Source organism: Aquarana catesbeiana, linkage group LG04 (genome assembly GCF_042186555.1).
Source record: "Aquarana catesbeiana isolate 2022-GZ linkage group LG04, ASM4218655v1, whole genome shotgun sequence".
Taxonomy (NCBI): domain Eukaryota; kingdom Metazoa; phylum Chordata; class Amphibia; order Anura; family Ranidae; genus Aquarana; species Aquarana catesbeiana.
The window spans coordinates 311492880-311513167 of NC_133327.1; the positions used below are offsets into that span (position 1 = coordinate 311492880).

Sequence of the window (20288 nt, forward strand, 5' to 3'; positions counted from 1 at the left end):
AATTGTTTATGGAATTCTCTTATTAGTCTAGGAGTGTGAGCATTTGCCTATTGTTTACAAGAATATCCTTCTGGATCATATCATTTTCATTCAACCAGTTATTGTGTCTTTTGAAAATAATGGGATGGAAAATCTTGTCAACCAAAAAATCTTCTTACATTTAAATGCAATTTGCAGAACTTAAACTTGGAAATATAGGGGTTAATTTACTTACTAAAGGCAACTAGACTGTTGACTTTGCAAGTGAAGTGAATATGGTGAAACTTCACTTTGCAAAAAATACCCAATCATTTGCAAGAAAAACAAAACAGCATTTTTTCTTCACATTTGGATGATGGAAGCCAGCAGAGCTTCACTTCATTCACTAAGCTGTGCGGAAAATTTCCCTGCCCCTGCACTTGCAAGGTTAACAGTCTATTTGCCTTTAATAAATCAACCCTATAAGGTTTGTTTATACTTCATAAATATTCAGAAGGCTAGAGTGAATGTATCCCTACAGTATTCAGAGCAACAAAATCTAGATTTCTTCCATGATCTAGAATCAGGATCAGTCAGGATCAGAATAAGTTCAGTTGCTGAAATACAGCAGTCCGGTTTTACACAGATATCTGCAAATGTAGCTAATGAATTGAGATACTGCCAAATTATGAGGGGGTGAGGCAGATGCATCCTTAGTAACATGCAATAGATCAATTTTGCCAAAAAATTTATCTTTTCTGACTTAGTCCAAAAAAGGACATTCATGTTATGATTACACAGCATTCCCATAGGGCTGTGTACTACATAACAGTATAAGGTGAACTTGCACACACACAATGAGGAAATTAACTGGTAAAGATTAGGAATGGAACCCTATGTTAGTTCACAGAGAAGATCAAGGATCACAGATTAGCCTGGTTGGGTGCAGATTTGAGAAACGTTAAAATTACTTTCCCATCAAAATTCATATGTGACAGGAGTCACTTTGGGTGAGGGGATTGTGGAACTCAGCTTACCTAGGAGAGCTCTGGAGACTCTGTGTCCAGCTCCCCTGGCCCCTCTTATATGTAAATCACCCTGCATCCATTATGGGCACATGGTGATTGAGAACCCCACTATGATCTGTGCTATTTAGACACACTGTACAGCCACACTGGAATGTTGTATATATTGTGTATTGTCTCATGCTGTTGTAGACTCTTTGCTGTGATCATTTGGGGTGGGAATGTATTCCAATGTTCTATTGTGTTTGTCTGCCTTGGATATTAGGGGATGTGTATGTAGATTAGCTGTGAGATTGTTGGGGGCGAATTCCTCCAACAGCTCTCCCTGCTGATAAGACTGTTTACTGGTGAGAAATTTGAATACACCTGACCTGTGTGTCTATTGTGATTGGACAGTTTACCCTGCCCTGAATCCAAGGGTCTCTGAGTTGTATATCTGTTGTAACATGTGCTTTAATAAAGGAGTTTGATGTTGTATATCTGTTGTAACATGTGAGTTATGACTGGTGACTGGGTGAGCTAAAGGGTCTTGGATAGTACTGGTTCTGCACAAAAGAAGCATTTATGGCGGACATAGACCTGTTGAGGACAGGGGTTCATCACAACTGGTTGGCAGCAGCGGGATCATGCTTGCTGGCTGTGAACACGTCCAAATCTCCGCCTGGATCCAAGATCAGGGTAGCAGACTTCAGTCACCCCAACGGAGATATGGATCTGCCTTTAGAGTTTCCAGGGGCTGCTGCGGATCGTCCTTTCAGAATACACCAGGTCTGTGTCTGTGGATGAATACCTGGAGGTCAGGCAGCAGATTTGGGTAGGACTCTGGATTAGAGCCCTCCAGGTTGCTGGTATGCAACCGTTTAAGTGCTTTCCAACCCCAGAGCAACAGGCCAGTGAACAACAAGAGTTACGGATGCAATTCCTGGGAGAACGGCTCCAGGAGCAATGGGTGACTGAGTTGGACAGGCTGGTCCAGCAGGAAATACTGCTGGACAATCGGTATTGGGCTCTGCAGTGGCACGCACAGGAGGAATATTTAGAGAAGACAACAGAATGCTCTCTGGAGGGCTATGACTTTGGTGGCCCTAGATTGCTGTGGGAGAGCCTTTTTTGTTTGGCGATGAAGGGGAACCTACCCTTGAAGACCTGCAAGTATACAAAGAGGCTATGCTCGGTCTTGCAGGGGTCTCAGAGCTTAAACCTGACCTGGACTATTTGCTAAGGAAGGAACAGTATCTGGAAAGGGCATACAGAAAACTGCTAGAACACATTCAGCAGCATGCCAGAGAATCGGCAGTGGAAACTCAGGAGATTGCCATCTCCAAAGCTGAAGCGCTGACAACTGGACAGAGGGTCCAAGACCTCTGCCCCACACCTGCAGCAGTGCCAGGGACCCATGGTGAGAAGGTGACGGTTACTCCCCAACAGTTACCTGGAGTGGATGATGTGGAGTCCCCAGCAGAAGTGCTGGCAACAGGGCAGAGTGCTATCAACCTCTGCCCAGCACCGGCAACAACTACAGAGTTCCAGGGAGACGGGACAGTCGGCCCCTCTCCCCAGTGACAAGCAGATGTAGTGAAGCTTCTACTCCCAGCTAAATCGTTGGCAACAGGGCAGAGTGCCGCTGGCCTCTGCCTAGCCTCTACATTGGCTTCTTGAGAGAAGAGGTAGTCGGCCCAGATCCCCAACAGCATGATGGAGTGAGCCCAATCACCCTGTCTTTTCTCCAGCGGCTGAAAGGACTCCAGGGAGAAGGGCCAGTCCATGCAGTCCATGCCTCTTCCCAGCGGCAGGTATGTTCTCTGAGAGGGGCACAGGTTGGCTGGGTGAGTAATGCTATGTTTGGGACAATTTATTTGGGATACTGTGTGGATAGCGGCATTGGGGGACTGAAACTACTGACTAACTTCGGAGTCAACCCATCTGGGGTCTCCTCCTGTGTTAGTCTCCTGCCGAAAGGGGAGATGTGTGACAGGAGTCACTTTGGGCGGGGAGTTTGTGGAACTCAGCTTACCTCGAAGAGCTCTGGAGACTCTGTGTCCAGCTCCCCTGGCCCCTCTTATGTGTAAATCACCTCGCATCCATTAGGAGAACAGGGTGATTGAGAACCCCACTATGATCTGTGCTATTTAGACACACTGTACAGCCACACTGGCATGTTGTATATATGTATATATTGAGTGTTGTCTCATGCTGTTGTGAACTCTTTGCTGTGATCGTTTGGGGTGGGAATGTATTCCAATGTTCTATTGTGTCTGTCTGCCTTGGATATTATGGGATGTATATGTAGATTAGCAGTGACATTGGTGGGAGCAAATTCCTCCAACAGCTCTCCCTGCTGATAAGACTGTTTACTGATGAGAAATTTGAATACACCTGACCTGTGTGTCTATTGTGATTGGACAGTTTACCCCGCCCTGAATCCAAGGCTGGGGGGGGGAGTGTCTCTGAGTTGTATATCTGTTGTAACATGTGCTTGAATAAAGGAGTTTGATGTTGTTCACCCCACACTGAGTTATGGCTGGTGACTGGGTGAGCTAAAGGGTCTTGGATAGTGCTGTTTCTGGACAAAGGAAGCATTTACAGCAGACATAGACCTGTTGAGGACAGGGGTTCGTCACAACTTCCTTTAAAGTTACCGCTTGCTGATCGCCCTATAGCACCTTTAATGCTACAGGATGGCAGCAGTGGGCGGAATCACACACATATATATATATATATATATATATATATATATATATATATATGAATTTTTCATTTCTGCCTGCAGGGGGCGTGTGTGTGCCCCCTACGGGCTGCCTCTGCTGTGATAATTTACAGCAGAAGCTGGTCTGCCGTAGCCGGGGACTTGATGTTCTACGGCACCCGCCGATCATTAGTAAAACACAGAGAACTTAGATATGCCTATGTAAACAAGGCTTATCTCAGTTCTGACGTGGTGGAAGGGATGATCCTGTGTCTCTGCAAAGCAGAGATTAGAATCAGGCTCTTCCCTTAGTAAAAGCAGCACACTGTGTACTCAAAAACACTAACACTGATCACTGTATTAGTGTCACTGGTTCCCGCAAAATGACAAACATGTCAGTTAGTGTCCGATAGTCTGTCATATTATTGCAGTCCCGCTATAAGTCACAGATCACTGCCATTACTAGTATAGAAAAATAAATATGAAAATTCTATGAATATATCCCATAGTTTGTAGACACTATGAAGTTCGCATAAACCAATCAATATACACTTATTGGGATTTGTATGACCAAAAAACATGTAGCAGAATACATATTGGCCTAAATTTATGAAGAAATTAGATTTTTTTCTATTTTTTTATTGGATATATTTTATAGCAGAAAGTGAAAAATATTGCGTTTTTTTTTTCAAAATTGTCTGTCTTTTTTTGTTTATAGCGCAAAAAATAAAAATGCAGTGTTGATCAAATACCACCAAAAGAAATCTTTATTTTTGGGGAAAAATATGCCACCAAAATAAATCTCTATTTGTGGGTAAAAAGATACATATTTTTATAGTATCACACAACCGCGCAATTGTCAGTTAAAGTAACGCAAGGCCCTATCACAAAAAATGGCCAGGTCAGGAAGGGGGGTAAATCTTCTGGAGGTCAAGTGATTAAAGTATATTCCAAACTAAAGTTATTTTTTCCTTCACTCCCATCACATATTTTCAGGCTGATTCAAAAACCTGTAAAAAGGCGCTTCTCTGTTTTACTAACACATTTTTAAATTCTGGGCCAAATTGTGCGCTCTGAAAAAAAAAGTTGCTCTTAGGAAACCCCACAGTTTTCCAGCACTTATGCATCTCATAAATGATTTAATAGCCTTTGTGTTCATTGTGACTAGAAAACTTTGCAGTGACTCTCTCTTAGGTCCTATAAAAATATTTCTTCCTTTGATACTGGGGATTCCTCTACTTAAGACCATCAAAATGTAATGAAATCATCTGCTTCATACCATGAAGAAAAGGTCATAATAGCATAATTTATATGTGATTTTCTCCACTGATGCAATTTTATAATAGTTTCAGCACAAAAAAATTACATTTAAATTGAAAACATTGCTTATTAAAATGGTGACTTGGAAAATACTTTGTAATGTCTTGCCTGAGTAGAGTTGAGAAAAACTTTCCCATTGCTTCAGATTTTTGGAGACATTACAAAGCCAATACAAATGCACACCAACTGATTATAAGGCTGGAAAATAACAATAAATGTCAATACTACAGCATCATACAAGCTTAATGATTCAGCTGACTTTCTACTGTTCCCTATAACATTTCATCATGATCAAAATGTGCTCAAAGCAACTAATATTTTATCCAAGTTTAGATAAAAATGCAGTATGCTATGACATCAGTATGCAAAGGGGGTCAGAGTTGCCAGCAGCTTTTTTTGCAGTTAGTTCTGCTACTGGAAAAAACAAAGCACTGTTAAAACATGTCAGAAGTGTAGCACCCTCTACCAGAAGGTAGGTGCTAGTAAGGGTTGTTTTACTAGGTTTGTTCAGCACAGGCAAATTTAGGCAGGCCTATGCTGCGAGCTAGGCCTGTCTGTTTTGATTCTGGGGTGGGAGTGGTTAGAGTAGCAGTGGGTGTGACCACCTGGGCTCCACTCTGAGGTGCCTCCCCTGCTTCCAGGGAGAATGTTCTGGAGGAGGAGGCTGGGCCTAGAGCTGGAGTGACAGGCAGCACATGTGGGAGCTCTGACCAATCCCTAACTGGCATTGGCAGGGGGCGGGCCTCCTATATATGCTGAGGTCACATGCTGCTGGGGAGGAGAAGTAGACTGGGTGACGTGAGGAATGGAGTGCTAGACAGCCGCAGTATCACACCCACATCTGGGGGGGGATGTGTGGGATCACAGGAGGAGGCCCAGGGAGAACTGTGAGGGAACATTGCCTCTACACTGGCAATATCTCTGTCACCACACGGTCTATGGCAGGGAACTCCTGGAGCAGAAGGGGCAGGAGAAGCTGTCGGAATGCATGGTCCGGGAAAGTTCCTCATCAAGGACTCAGGGCTGGAAGGTTGGAAGGTCGGTGAGTGTTACCACAGTGGATGGCTGGAGGATATGCCAGGGAGTCTGTAAGGGAACTCTGCTTCTACATGGTCACTAGCAGAGTCTTCATCATGCACACGGTGGATGGTGAGGAGTCCTTGACCAGAAAAGAGACTGTGGGGATGTGTGTGTCAAACCAGTGTGTCCGGGAAACACATGGTTTGCAAGTTGGACTGGCTGGGAGCAGTAGTCCATTTCCTAGAACATAGATTTAAACCTACTAGGCCTCCGGGAGAGGTTCTGCAGGCCTCAGGCCTAGTAGCAGTGAGTCACCAGAGCCAGTAGAGGGGCTTACTCAGAGTGAGTTCTTCATACCCATTAGAAGAGGATGTGTTATACCCTAATGCAATTACAAGTTGTGCAGGAGGAAAACCAAGTGTGCAAGGAGAAGCAAGTTTGGGCAGGTGGTGAAGAGAACTAAGACCATCACTTTTACATGGTCAAAAGTGATGTTTCTGTCCCTCACACGGTGATGGATGGAGAACTCTTAGTAACAGCATTCTGCATGGAGATGCAGTGAGCAATAGTCTGCATAGGAGATTCAGAGGGACTGATGCCGCGTACACACGGTTGGACTTTTCAGCTACAAAAGTCCGACAGCCTGTCCGACAGACTTCCGGCGGACTTTCGGCGGACTTGCGGCAGACTTTCTAACGAACGGACTTGCCTACACACGACCACACAAAAGTCCGACGGATTCGTACGTGATGACGTACAACGGACTAAAATAAGGAAGTTCATAGCCAGTAGCCAATAGCTGCCCTAGCGTGGGTTTTTGTCCGTCGGACTAGCACACAGACGAGCGGATTTCGGGGTCCGTCGTAGTTACGACGTAAAGATTTGAAGCATGTTTCAAATCTAAAGTCCGTCGGATTTGAGGCTAAAAAAGTCCGTTGAAAGTCCGGAGAAGCCCACACACGATCGGATTACCAGCCAGCTTTAGTCCGTCAGCGTCCGTTGGACTTTTGTAGACGAAAAGTCCGACCGTGTGTACGCGGCATAACAGTCTGCGGGGAGTTGCAGGAGAAGATTTCTACTTAGTCAAGTGTACACATTCTATCTTCAGGCTCTACACAGATCAAAGTATATTGAAACCTGTAAATATTATAGCAATAATTAATTCTATGGGCATCCCATATCCCAATCCCTATCCAAGTTGTACCCCCCAATAAAACAACAAAAACAAAGCTTGCAAATGACTGTTCATTGTCTCTGGAAAGGATGCATGAAGTCTGGCAGTGGGGTGCTTTGTCAGTAGTGCTAACACCATGGCTACAGAAGCTACAGCTATAACTCTAGAACATATAGCCGTATAGCACATGGAATGTTACAAATATACATTGTGACTAGAAAGCACTACCGCCACTATAGGTTCTTAGCTAGGGATGGGCGTACAGTTCGGCCCGAGCATAAGTTCGGCCAAACTTTAGCTGTTCGGACATTCGACGAATAGCCAAACAAACACGTAGTTCGACTGTTTGTTCGGCCCCCCGAACTGACCACAATGCATTGCGGTGTTGAACAATGCATTGCAAGCCCTGATTGGCTGAAGCATTGAAAGCCTCAGCCAATCAGGGCACAGAGCACTGTCAGAGTCATGATTGGACACTGTCATCATGTTTTTATCCAATCATGGCTCATTCCCGCCCCATAGTATAAAAGTATTCTTTCAATGGCAGCCATTTTCAGTGTGATTTCAGTGTGAAGAGAAATAGAACAGGGCTCTGTTCAGTGCTATCAGTTGGTTCGTGTGTTATACTGTGCTATTTTACTTCAAGTGTCAGTGTAGAATATTAGTTTAGTGTCAGTCTAGGGATAGTGTGAGTGTAGTGAGGAGGACCATCATTCAGCTTTGCATAGTGTGCAGCTAGAGTTGGGATAGCTCAGATAGTTTCACTGTAGTGTAGTGAGTCCATGTCATTCATACATATATTAGTGTGGAGTAGGGACAGCTCATATAGTTTCAGTGTAGCGTACTGAGACAGTGTCAGTAATCTTGACATTAGTGTACAGCTAGCATAGGGACAGATCAGATAGCGTCAGTGTAGTTGAACATGTCTATTTGATTGTGTTACTGCCAGTTTAATGCCATGTATTTCTGTGTGCGTTAATGCCAATTTAACGCCATTTACTTCTGTGTGCGTTACTGCCAGTTTAACGCCATATTGTTTTGTGTGCATTACTGCCATTTTAACACCATATAGTTTTGCATGCGTTACTGCCAGTTTAACGCCATATAGTTCTGTGTGCGTTACTGCCAGTTTAACGCCATATAGTTTTGTGCGTTACTGACAGTTTAACGGCATTTACTTCTGTATGCGTTACTGCCAGTTTAACGCCATATTGTTTTGCATGCGTTACTACCAATTTAACGCCATATAGTTTTGTGCGTTACTGCCAGTTTAACACCATATAGTTTTGTGCATTACTGCCAGTTTAATACCATATAGTTTTGTGCGTGTTACTGCCAGTTTAACGCCATATAATTCTGTGTGCTTTACTGCCATTTTAACGCCATATAGTTTTGTGCGTTACTTCCAGTTTAATGTCATTTACTTCTATATGTGTTACTGCCAGTTTAACACCATATTGTTTTGTGTGCGTTACTGCCAGTTTAAAGCCATATAGTTTTGTGTGTTACTGCCAGTTTAACGCCATATAGTTCTGTGCGTCCCTGTACGTTTGGTGCATTATATTGCAGTATATTATAGTGTGTCCGTGGAGTGTGTCTTTGTAGCTTGAGTACTCAAATTACATTACGTTGATTAAAGTGCATATACATACAGATTTCAACTTCTTCTTTACATTTGCTTATAATCACCGCCCCTTCCATCCCAATAATGTCTGGGAGGACAACAAGGAGAGGCAGACATTCCCTTAGCACTGTAAGGGGGCCAGTAACAAATGTGTCCACAGGCAAAGGTGGACATGGTGGTCACTCCTCAGTCAGGGCATCATTTCCTCTGTTTAGTGAGTTTGTCTGTGCTATCCAGTCACAGCATACAGAGGAGGTGGTGGACTGGCTTACTAAACCTTCCTCATCCTCCTCATCCTCTGTCATGCAAGCAGAGACAATAGTGTAGTCCCCTGCAGTTGCCAGAGTGGATAAACCTCCCTCCTTATCCACATCTATTCCTGCCATAGCCCCAACATCAGCAACTGAGGAGTCAGCTGAGTTATTTGACCACAGCATCAGCCACTTGCTCCTTGATGATGCCCAGCCATTACTGTATTCAGATGTTGGTTCTGAGGTTGAGGATGACAGGAACATGAGCCTAGAGAGAGGGAGGAACACTGGTAGACAAATTGGCATTCATGTTCCTCAAGCCACAGCGTATTGCCAAGTTGTCTCCAGTGGTAATGATGAAGATGGAGGAGATGATGATGATGAGTTCTCTGATGCGACTTGGGTGCCAGATAGAGCAGAGGAGGAAACTGAAGGTGAGGCGGCACAACCCCAAGGAGGCCGACATCAAGAAAGAGTAGAGAGCAGCCACCCTATTCCAACACATTCTACAGCTGTTATCTCCCGGCCCACTTCCCAAAGCTCAGCTGTCTGGGCCTTTCTCAGCACATCTGCAGCAGATCGCACTGTTGCTATCTGCAAACTGTGTCTCAGGCGCATGAAACGTGGCAAAAACACCAACCATTTGGGTACCACATGCCTAACAAGGCATTTAACATCCAACCAGTCAGCTCGTTGGCAAGAGCACCTAAAAGCCACACAAAAGGGGCACAAATCTGTCCCTCCTCCTCCTTACTCACTTCAGTCTGTCCCTGCTATACATCTGCCAGCAGCACACCACCAGCTGTAGACTGTAGCCGGCAAATTTCTCTGCCCCATCTGCTGCAGTGGGAAAAAAAATACAGTCCCTGCCACCCACATGCCCGATGTCTGAATGCAAGCTTGTCAAAGCTGTTGGCACTCCAACTTCTGCCTTTCAGCTTGGTGGATTCTGCCCCCTTCTGTGAATTCGCACAATGTTCTGTAACACAATGGCAGGTTCCTAGTCGCTACTACTTTTCACATAAGGCCATTCCATCTCTCTACCATCAGGTGGAAGGGAATGTTCTGGCATTGTTGGGCAAGGCAGTCAGCCCTAAAATCCACCTTACTGCTGACACGTGGTCCAGCAAGCATGGGCATTGATGATATATTTAGTTCACAGCACACTGAGTAACGCTGCTTGCAACTCGAAAGGATGCAGAACAGGGCTTGGTGCTGCAGCTTGTTGTGCCCCCACGTCTCCATACAGCTGGTGGTGATGATACCAGACCTGTGAGCTCTACCCCCTCCTCCTCCTCCGCCACCTCCATGCCCTCCTCTGCAGAATTGTCCTATGAACATCAGGTACCCCCTAAGCGTTCAAAGGGCTATTCCATGAGTCAGGCTAAAAGGTGCCATGCAGTGCTTCAGCTGGTGTGGTTAGGGGACAGGAACCACACCGGAGCAGAGATTCTTGCAGCTCTGCAGGCACAGGCCCAGAGGTAGTTCACACCACTCCAGCTGGAGCCAGGAATGGTGGTGTCCGATAATGGCTCAAACCTCCTGTCAGCCCTTAGACAGGGAAAGTTAACACGTGCCATGCCTGGCACATGTCCTCAGTTTTGTGGTGCAGCGTTTCCTAAGTACGTACCCAGGGTTGCAAGATGTACTAAAACAGGCCAGAAAAGTCTGTAGCCATTTCAGGCGGTCATACACAGCCAGTGCTTGGTTGGCTGAAATTCAGCGGGAATTCCACCTGCCTGTAAACCGCCTGATTTGTGACATGCCCACCAGGTGGAACTCAACTTTGGCAATGCTGCAGCAGCTATACATGCAGCAGAGGGCCGTCAACGAGTACCTGTGCCAGTATGGCACGACGACGGGCTCAGGCCGCCTCGGCTTTTTTTTCCCCACGCCAATGGCTGATCATTAAGGATGCATGCACTGTATTGTCACCATTTGAGGAGGCCACAAGGATAGTGAGCAGTGACAGTGCATGTATCAGTGACACAGGGGGTTATTTACGAAAGGCAAATCCACTTTGCACTACAAGTGCAAACTACAAGTGGAAGTGCAGTCGCTGTAGATCCGAGGGGGACATGCAAGGAAAATAAAAAACAGCATTTTAGCTTGCACATGATTGGATGATAAAATTAGCAGAGCTTCCACTCATTTCAGATCTACCCCTCAGATTTACAGCGTCTGCACTTCCAAGTGCACTTTCAGTGCAATTTCAAATGCACTTTGCACTTGTAGTGCAAAGTGGATTCGCCTTTCGTAACTAACCCCCACAATCCCTGTCGTGTTCCTGCTGGAGCAGACTGCGTGGCATTATTGACAGGACACTGGAGGCAGAGCAGAAGGAGGAAGAAGAGGACTTCCTTTCCTCTCAAGGCCCACTTTATCCATACACCATCATTCCTATGTCACAGAACACACAGGAGGAGACAGGGGAGGAGGATGAGGAGGATTCTGGCACTTTCATAGGCTTCGAAGAAGAGGAAGACATGCGTCAATCTATAAGCAATGGCTTTCCAACCCCAGGACCCTTGGGGAGTAGTACGTGGCTGGGAGAAGGTAGTTCCAGATGCTGTCATCCTGAGTGACCCCGAGGAGTCTGCTTGTCAAGCCTCGGCAAATTTGAGGAGCACGGGCAACCTCATGCTTCAAAGCCTGCGAAAGGAGCCAAGAATACGTGGCATAAAGGAGAAGGATGATTACTGGTTGGTTACCCTCCTTGACCACCGTTATAAGGGGGGGGTCTCAGAAATCATCCCGTCCCCACAGAGAGTGCAGATGATAAAATCTCTTGATGAAATGTTAAAGAGAATTTTATTGAACATCTTTCCTGACTCCGGTAGGTTACAGTGTGGTGGAAAACGTCGTATTGAGTCTTCTGTTGGTCAAGATAGGAGCATTGGAGAAGGCGTCCGCCTAAGTGAGGCATTTTGGATTTTCTTTAGTCCTTGCCGTCCAGGGCTGTCAGCTACCACATCCCATTGGCAGCGTCTGCATCACATGGTAGACGATTACCTCGGGGACAAAACAGAGATGGAGAGCTTTCCAGCTGAGGATCCACTAACTTACTGGGTCATGAGAATAGACAACTGGCCAGAACTTGCCCAGTATGCTATTGAGTTGTTGGGCTGCCCTGCATCCAGCGTTCTTTCAGAACGGGCATTCAGTGCTGCAGGAGGTTTTGTTACCAATCATAGAACATGTCTGTCCACAGACTCCGTGAACCGTTTAATCTTTATAAAAATGAATCCGTCCTGGATTACCAGCTATGAAGCCCCTGATGCCGATGTCACTGATTAAGTCTTTTTGGGATGTGGAATCTCTGCAGGACTTTGAGGCTGCCTAGCTATGAGGGTGTTCAATTATTTCATCTGGAAGAATGTTTTTGGTATAGGTTTCATGGGCACAATTAACACCCAAAGACCAATTTTTCCGCACCTGTTTGGCAGGTGCATATCATTGCAATTTTTTCAGCAAGGCCAATTCTTGCTTTTATCAAGAGTACCTCTATAGGGTTAGGGTGGGAAGGCACCGCCAACACCCAAAGACCAATTTTTTTGCACCTGTTTGACAGGTGCATATTATTGCAATTTTTTACAGTAAGGCCAGTTCTTGCTTTAATCAATATTATCTCTATAGGGTTACGGTGGGAAGGCGCCACTGACACCCAAAGACCAATTTTTATGCACCCGTTACTTCTATCCAAAGTCAAAGTGACACCAAAAAATCTCTAATCTTGTTCCCAGTGCACTACATTGTGGCCTCTTCATTCACACTGGCTCCCCAGCTGTTGCTGAGCAAAATAAGGGCAGCTTGCAGGAAAAATGTCATTTTCTTTTGGCTTTATAAATGCAATTATTGCTGCAGCAGATTCTAGACATGGTACACTTTACAGGTAGACTAAGGGGACACCTCAGGCACTATGTTGGAAGGATTTTTTTATTTTTATGCTTTCATTTTACAAATCAAAAAATCACTGCTCATTTAAAAATTAAGTTTTTTACAAACTTTTTTTATTGATACATGTCCCCCAGGGCAGCACCTGGATCCCTATAACCATTGTTTGCCCAATTACTTACATATAAGCCTTCAAAATGGGCACTTTTGATTTTTGACATTAGGGTCCCTTTGACTTTAATGGGGTTCCTTATTCGGGTCCAAACTTTTGCAGTGTTCGGAAGTTCTGGTGCGAACCAAACAGGGGTCTGTTCGGCCCATCCCTATTCTTAACATTCATCTGCACAGAAACATATGTGATCATCTTTGAACAGAGAAGATAATGAACTCTTGATGTACCTGACTTCCTAAATCAATAATGTAAACCTGTCAGGACAGAAATATAAAGCTGACATTGCTGACAGGATTATCATAATTAAAGAAGGATTGGAGTAATTTAAATGCATGCTTAAGCAGCCTGTGCAGTCACTATTCTGAACATAAGCCATTCCAAAATATAAACACACACCTAAAATGTAATTGTTCTGTGTCCTAATAAAGTTTTGCAATCTTTTTCTGTCACATAATCTACCCTTGTATGAGCCACTTATTGTAGATAGGTAGTTTAGTGATCTGCCATGTTTGCTATGAAGCACCAGATGAAATTAGTATAAATCCTTTACTATTGCCATCAACAGAAGAATCCTCCAGTTATCCCTTAGGCTGGGTTCACACTGCCGCGACCTGAAAGTTGTGCGACTTACGGTGCAACTTTGCCAGGCGACTTCCTGGCAATTTGCTAGCGACTTAAGTATGACTTGATGCGACTTTGAAGCACCTTTCAGGGAATGCCTGGGTAATCTTCCTGTAACGTTGGATCCAAATCCCATCAATATAGATGAGGATCCGACTTGGAGGTGACTTCCATTAAAGTGGATAGAAGTCACCTTGAAGTAGTACAGGAACCTTTTCTAAAGTTGGAGCGACTTCAGTAGTGCTAATTAAGACAGCTCTCATTGACTAACATGGGATTTCATATGTCATATGGATTTCATATGACTTGGGGTCTCACACGTTGGATCCCAAGTGGCAGTGTGAACTGAGCCTGATACTGTTGATATTATAGCACTTTGTTTATACCTGAGATCAGTGGCTGTAAAGATTCATATTCATTTTAATGTGATCTACTTTAATTTTACAATTTATTTTAATCTGCTTGTTGTTTCCTTACAGTAGGGAACACTTGCAAAGGTTTTATTTAAATAAGAATAAATCTATGCACAGGGTGCAAGTCTACCTACTTTTTTTAATAAAATAAATAATGTACAATGAAGTCATTAAAACATTCAATTTCATTGTTTATTAATTTACATTGTACGCTGATGTGTCTGAGGGCATTTCTGGTGCCATTTTTTTAACTGCATTCAATGCAAGCATAGCATGCATTGGTAACCATCTCAAGTCTGGACACTTTCACCCCCTTCCAGTTTAGGTCAATTTTCAACACTGTAACACCTTGAATGACAAAACTGCATCTAAATTAAATGTGTACAATTTTTTTAGACAAATAAAGCTTTCTTTTGGTGGTATTTATTCACCATTGTTTTTTTTTTTTGCTATATAAATGAAAAAAGCCCAAAAATTTGGGAAAAAAAAGTTTTTCTTAATTTCTGTTATGAAGAAAGCTGCAAATAATCGTCTTTCATAAGTTTAGGTCAAAATGTATTCTGCTAAATTTTTGGGGTAAATAATAACCCCGATCAGTGTATATTATTTAGTCTGTGTGAAAGTTATAGAGTTCACAATCTATGGCATATATATTTGAAAATCGATTATTCCTGATATACTGACTGCCTATCTAATTTCAAGAGGCCCTAAAATGCATGGTAAGTTTTTTGACGTTGAAATGTTTTGTCACAATTTTTTGGAACTTCACAAAGTTGTCATTTAACAAGTTATTTCTTACACACAGCATAGGCATACTTATGATAACATCACAAAACACATTCTACTACTCCTCCCAAGTATGGGGATATCACATGTGTGAGACTTTTTCACAGCCTAGCCATATAGAGGGTCGCAGAATCCAGGGAGCACCTTCAGGTGTTCTACTAGGAGCATAACTTTCCCAACTACCTTTCACATTGTTAGAGGCCCTGGAGTACCAGGACTGTGGAAACACCCACAAAATGACCCCATTTAAAAAAGCAAACACTCCAAGGTATTTTCTGAAAGGCATAGTAAGTCTTATGAAAATGTCATTTTTTTACTACAAGTTTTTCGAACATGCAGGAAAGTACATAAAACAGTATTTTTTTTACACAAAGTTGTAAATTAAGAGGCTATTTTTAACACACATCATAGGCATACTTAGAATTACAAAAACACATTTTGCTATTCCTTGTATGGTGATACCACATTTGTGAGACTTTTTCACAGCCTAGCCACATAGAGAGATACAAAATCCAAAGAGCACTCTCACGCTATCTAGAAGCATAAATTATGCATCTAATAATGATCAGGGACACTGTAACTGGTGTGGTAGTGATTAGGGGACAATATGACTGGTGTGGTGGTGATCAGTGACACTAACTGGTGTGGCATTGATTAGGGGCAGTGGAAATGATGTGGTGGTGATCAGGGACATTGTAACTGGTGAGGCAGTGATTAAGGACAATATGACTGGTGTGGCGGTAATCAGGGATACTGTAACTGGTGCGGCGGGGATTAGTGACACTGTAACTGGTGTGGTGGTGATTAGGGTCAATATGACTGGTGTGGCGGCGATTAGGGACAGTGGAAATGGTGTTGCAGTGATCAGGAACACTGTAACTGGTGAGAAGGTGATCAGGGACACTGTAACTGGTGTGGCGGTGATTAAGGACAATATGACTGGTGTGGCAGTGATTAGGGACACTGTAACTGTTGTGGCGATGATTAGGGACAATATGACTGGTTTGGCAATGATCAGGGATACTGTAACTTGTATGGATGTGATTAGGGACTCTGTAACTTGTGCTGCAGTAATCAGTGACACCAAGACTGGTGCGGCAATAATTAGGGACATTAACCACTTCAGCCCTGGGAGATTTTACCCCCTTCCTGACCAGAGCACTTTTTACAATATGGCACTGCGTGCTTTAACTGACAATTGTGCAGTCATGCAATGCTGTACCCAAACTAAATTTGCATCCTTTTTTTCCCCACAAATAGAGTTTTCTTTTGGTGGTATTTGATCACTTCTGCGGTTTTTATTTTTTGCGCTATAAACAAAAAAAGAGCAACAATTTTGAAAAAAAAACAATATTTTTTACTTTTTGCTATAATAAATATCCCCCAAATTAAAAAAAAAAAAAAATTCTTCATCAGTTTAGGCCAATATGTATTCTTCTACATATTTTTGGTAAAAAAAAATTGCAATAAGCATATATTGATTGGTTTGCGCAAAAGTTATAGCATCTACAAACTATGGGAAAGATTCATGGCATCTTAATGGCATTTTTTTTTTTTTTTACTAGTAATGGCGGTGATCTGCGATTTTTAGTGGTATTACAACATTGGGACTAACAGATCGGACACTTTTAACACATTTTTGGGACCATTTACAATTATATAGCGATCAGTGCTATAAAGATGCACTGATTACTGTATAAATTTCACTGGCAGGGAAGGAGTTAACACTAGGGGGCGATCAAGGTGTTAAATGTGTATTCCCTCATTGTGTTCTAACTGTGGGAGGATAGGACTGAGTAAGAGAAGAGACATATTGCTTTTCCTACTTACTAGGAACAAAAGACAAGTCTCCTCTCCTCTGACAGAACAGGGATTTGTTCCCCCTGGTGGCCGAAAAGGGGAAGGACGTACCTGTGTGGGGTTTCGCCCAGGAGAGCCATTCTGCCGCAGTATATCTGGGTGAGCCGGTCGGGAACCGGTTAAGGACACTGACTAGAGAGAGTATGTAAAAAACAAATTAACATTTTTATTACAATTAAAATTTTTGTTCTCAATTTTTTTTAACATACTGTCACCAGAACGCTGCAATGTTCTATAGTAATACTGTACTACTCCGGAGGGGGGGGGGCAGGATTTTTTTTTACACTGTAATTGCCTGCAATCACTACAATTTTTCAGAGGCTTTGTAAAAGTTTGAAGCTTGAAATCTTGTGTATTAATGTGATGCTGTGATTGGTCACAGCTATAACGGTAAATAGCCACTGTGATTGGCCCTGTTACCATGTGATCGCTGTGACCAATAACCGAGATCACACAGTAGTAAATAATTACATCATTATTTAGTACTCTTCATGAGCTCACTGTAACCATGGTACCAGGGCCGTGCACAGTGGCCCAGTACAACGATTCGTGTTCCCGCTGCTGCATTCTCTGGGGAGCGCCTATGAGCAAGTAATGGGTATGGGTACATCCACCTGCATCAGTGCTACTCCTGTTAGGCTGTTTATGTACTATGGCCGGAAGGGAAGCAGTTAAAATATATCTAAAGGCAATTTTTTTAAATGTTTTGGATGGAATAGAAAACAATTAGAACACCCCCTCCTCCTCAAAAAACTTTACTCCCTTGGTCTCTGTGACTGTGCTCTTCAGTGGCTCTCATCCTATCTATCCCAACGCACCTTCAATGTCACTTACATTTCTCCTTCCTCCACTCCTCTTCCCTTCTCCGTCGGGGTCCCCCCAAGGTTCTTTTCTTGGACCTCTTTTATTTTCAATCTACACCTCTTCCCTGGGTCAGCTCTCACGGCTTTCAATATCATTTCTACACTGACGACACACAAATCTATCTCTCCACCCCTCAACTCACTCCATCAGTCTCCTCACGCATCACTAACTTACTAACAGACACATCTATATGGATGTCACACCACTTCCTCAAACTCAACTTGTCCAAAACCGAGCTTATAATATTTCCTCCCCCACGTGCCTCTTCCCCTGACTTCTCTGTCAAGAGCAATGGCACAACCATCCACCCATCCCTACAGGTCAGTGTGCTAGGTGTTATCCTGGACTCTGAACTCTCCTTTCGGCCCCACATCCAATCTAACCAAGGAAACCACAAAGCTCCTGATTCACTCCCTGGTTATCTCTCGCCTTGACTACTGCAACTCCCTCCTCATTGGCTTACCTTTAAATAGACCATCCCCCTTCAGTCCATCATGAATGCTGCTGCCAGACTCATCCACCTTACAAACCGCTCAGTGTCTGCTACCCCTCTCTGCCAATCCATTGGCTGCCACTTGCCCAACAAATTAAATTCAAAATACTAACAATAAGTTACAAAGCCATCCACAACTCTGCCCCCAGCTACATCACTAGCCTAGTCTCAAAATACCAACCTAATCACCCTCTTCGTTCCTCCCAAGACCTCCTTCTCTCTAGCTCCCTCATCACCTCCTCCCATATCCGCCTCCAGGACATTTCCCGAGCCTTGCCCATCCTCTGAAATTCGCTACCCCAATCTGTCAGACTGTCTCCAAATTTATCCACTTTTAGGCGATCTCTGAAAACTTTCCTACTGTCTGCCCCAATGTTGTAAAGCGCTGTGTAAACTGTCAGCGCTATATAAATCCTGTATAATAATAATAATAATAACACCTGTCAGTTTTTATTGCTGTCTGTGCCCCTCTATTTGTCCAGTTTACTGTTATCATCGAAAGTGAAAGTGAAAGAAATTCCCAAATCAAAACACTAATACAGAGGAAATCTTCCAATGGGGATACTAATTCTGGTGACACACTGGGATTTCTTTACTTTGGGATGATTTCCTTTCACTTCCTGTTTTCCTGAGTTTCAGAAAGCTATACAACAAATTCACAACCGTGTGAAGGCTTATTGATATGTCAGCACCTGTATATGGTTTTTCTTTTATAATAATAAAAGTATATGAATGTGCAGAGAAGTTTTGTCTATTCCATTTAAGAGGGTACCAACATTCCATATAAACTGACTGTGGACTAACAGATCGCTAATAAACGTAGCTCATCTATATACAATCTATGGGAACTCCTTGACAAATGTGGACATTTATGGTTCATTTATGGTTCTGTTCTTGATAAAAAAAAACAAGATGTATTGATTATTTTCCTAATTTCTTTTTGTTGGTGGTTATATATAGTGATTAACTTAACTGTCTCTTGTTTATCCTGCTGGTTTTTGTTATATAATAGACGTTCACAAGGTTTCTTTTTTCTTTTTGCACACTAACAGACACACTTTAATTACTAATGTATCTTGTAAATTCATTTGGTTGCTTTATCAAAGAAGAAACGTGTATGTGTTTAGTATATTTTCTTCTTTGATCTCCTAAAAAGTGACTCTAAAAATTAAATATGATAATGTTAAAAGTGAAACTCTGTATCATTAAAGGTCTGTGTAGATTTGTGTGCTGTAAATGATTCATTTTCTCTGCCCATTTTGGATGTGTATTAGACAAAAAATTAATAATATCATACCAAGAACTGAGTTTAAAAACTACCATTGTAAAAACACAACATATGAAATGTCTTTGTATAAATAAAATGTCTGTATGCGTTTCCAGAGAAATGTGACTTCATTTGTATTGTTTGATACAAAACAAATGTTTTCTCCCCAGAATTCTACTCAAATGACAGCTGCTACAAGTTACATGGAGTCTCAACTGAATGAAGTCATTTCTGATAACTACACCCTAAGTCTTGTGACATATGCATTATCACTGGTTGGAAGGAACAAAGCTAAAGAAGGACTAGACATTCTTAACAATCGAGCAGAGAGTGAAGGTAACCCCACTGTTGCATTGCCAGTGCTGGTCAAGAATTGATGTTGCCTTGTACTGGCAATTATTCGAACTAAGTAGCATCAGTAAAGCTGATCTGACCCCTGTCAACTGATAATGTTATATAAATAATTACAAAAACTATTTTAGGGAATTTTGGATGTTTAAATTTTTTTTTTTTTTTTAAACAACATGGGCCAAATATCAGAGGTGTTAATGAATAGATGTCAAATAGAATTTACATACATTGGTCTGCTTACTCAAAACTGTAAATCAATATTTTGGGTTTTCTCCATAAGTTACATTCTTTAATGTTGATGTGAAAGGATAGGATATGTACACTCAGGGCCACTGATAAGGCAGTACAGCCAGCCCTCTTGTACCGGGCCCGGGCCTTATCAGTTCAAAAGGGGGGCCCAGGCACCTGACCAGCAGAAGGGCCAGCTGTACTGTATCATCGCTGAAAACTGATCCTCCTGTGTCTACACAGGGAGATCAGTTCCAGTATCTGAACCCCGTCCCACCACA

At 42.9% G+C, this 20288-nt stretch overlaps 1 protein-coding gene across 2 annotated transcripts in view; it reads left to right on the forward strand.

Annotated features, from left to right (window-relative positions):
• LOC141140046 (CD109 antigen-like) overlaps positions 1-20288 on the forward strand; it is a 343299-nt gene that overhangs the window by 270795 nt on the left and 52216 nt on the right. For both annotated transcript variants that reach the window (XM_073626809.1, XM_073626808.1), the window contains one exon: positions 19599-19764. In XM_073626809.1, the coding sequence (XP_073482910.1) occupies positions 19599-19764 (166 nt within the window). The remainder of the gene's footprint in view (positions 1-19598; positions 19765-20288) is intronic.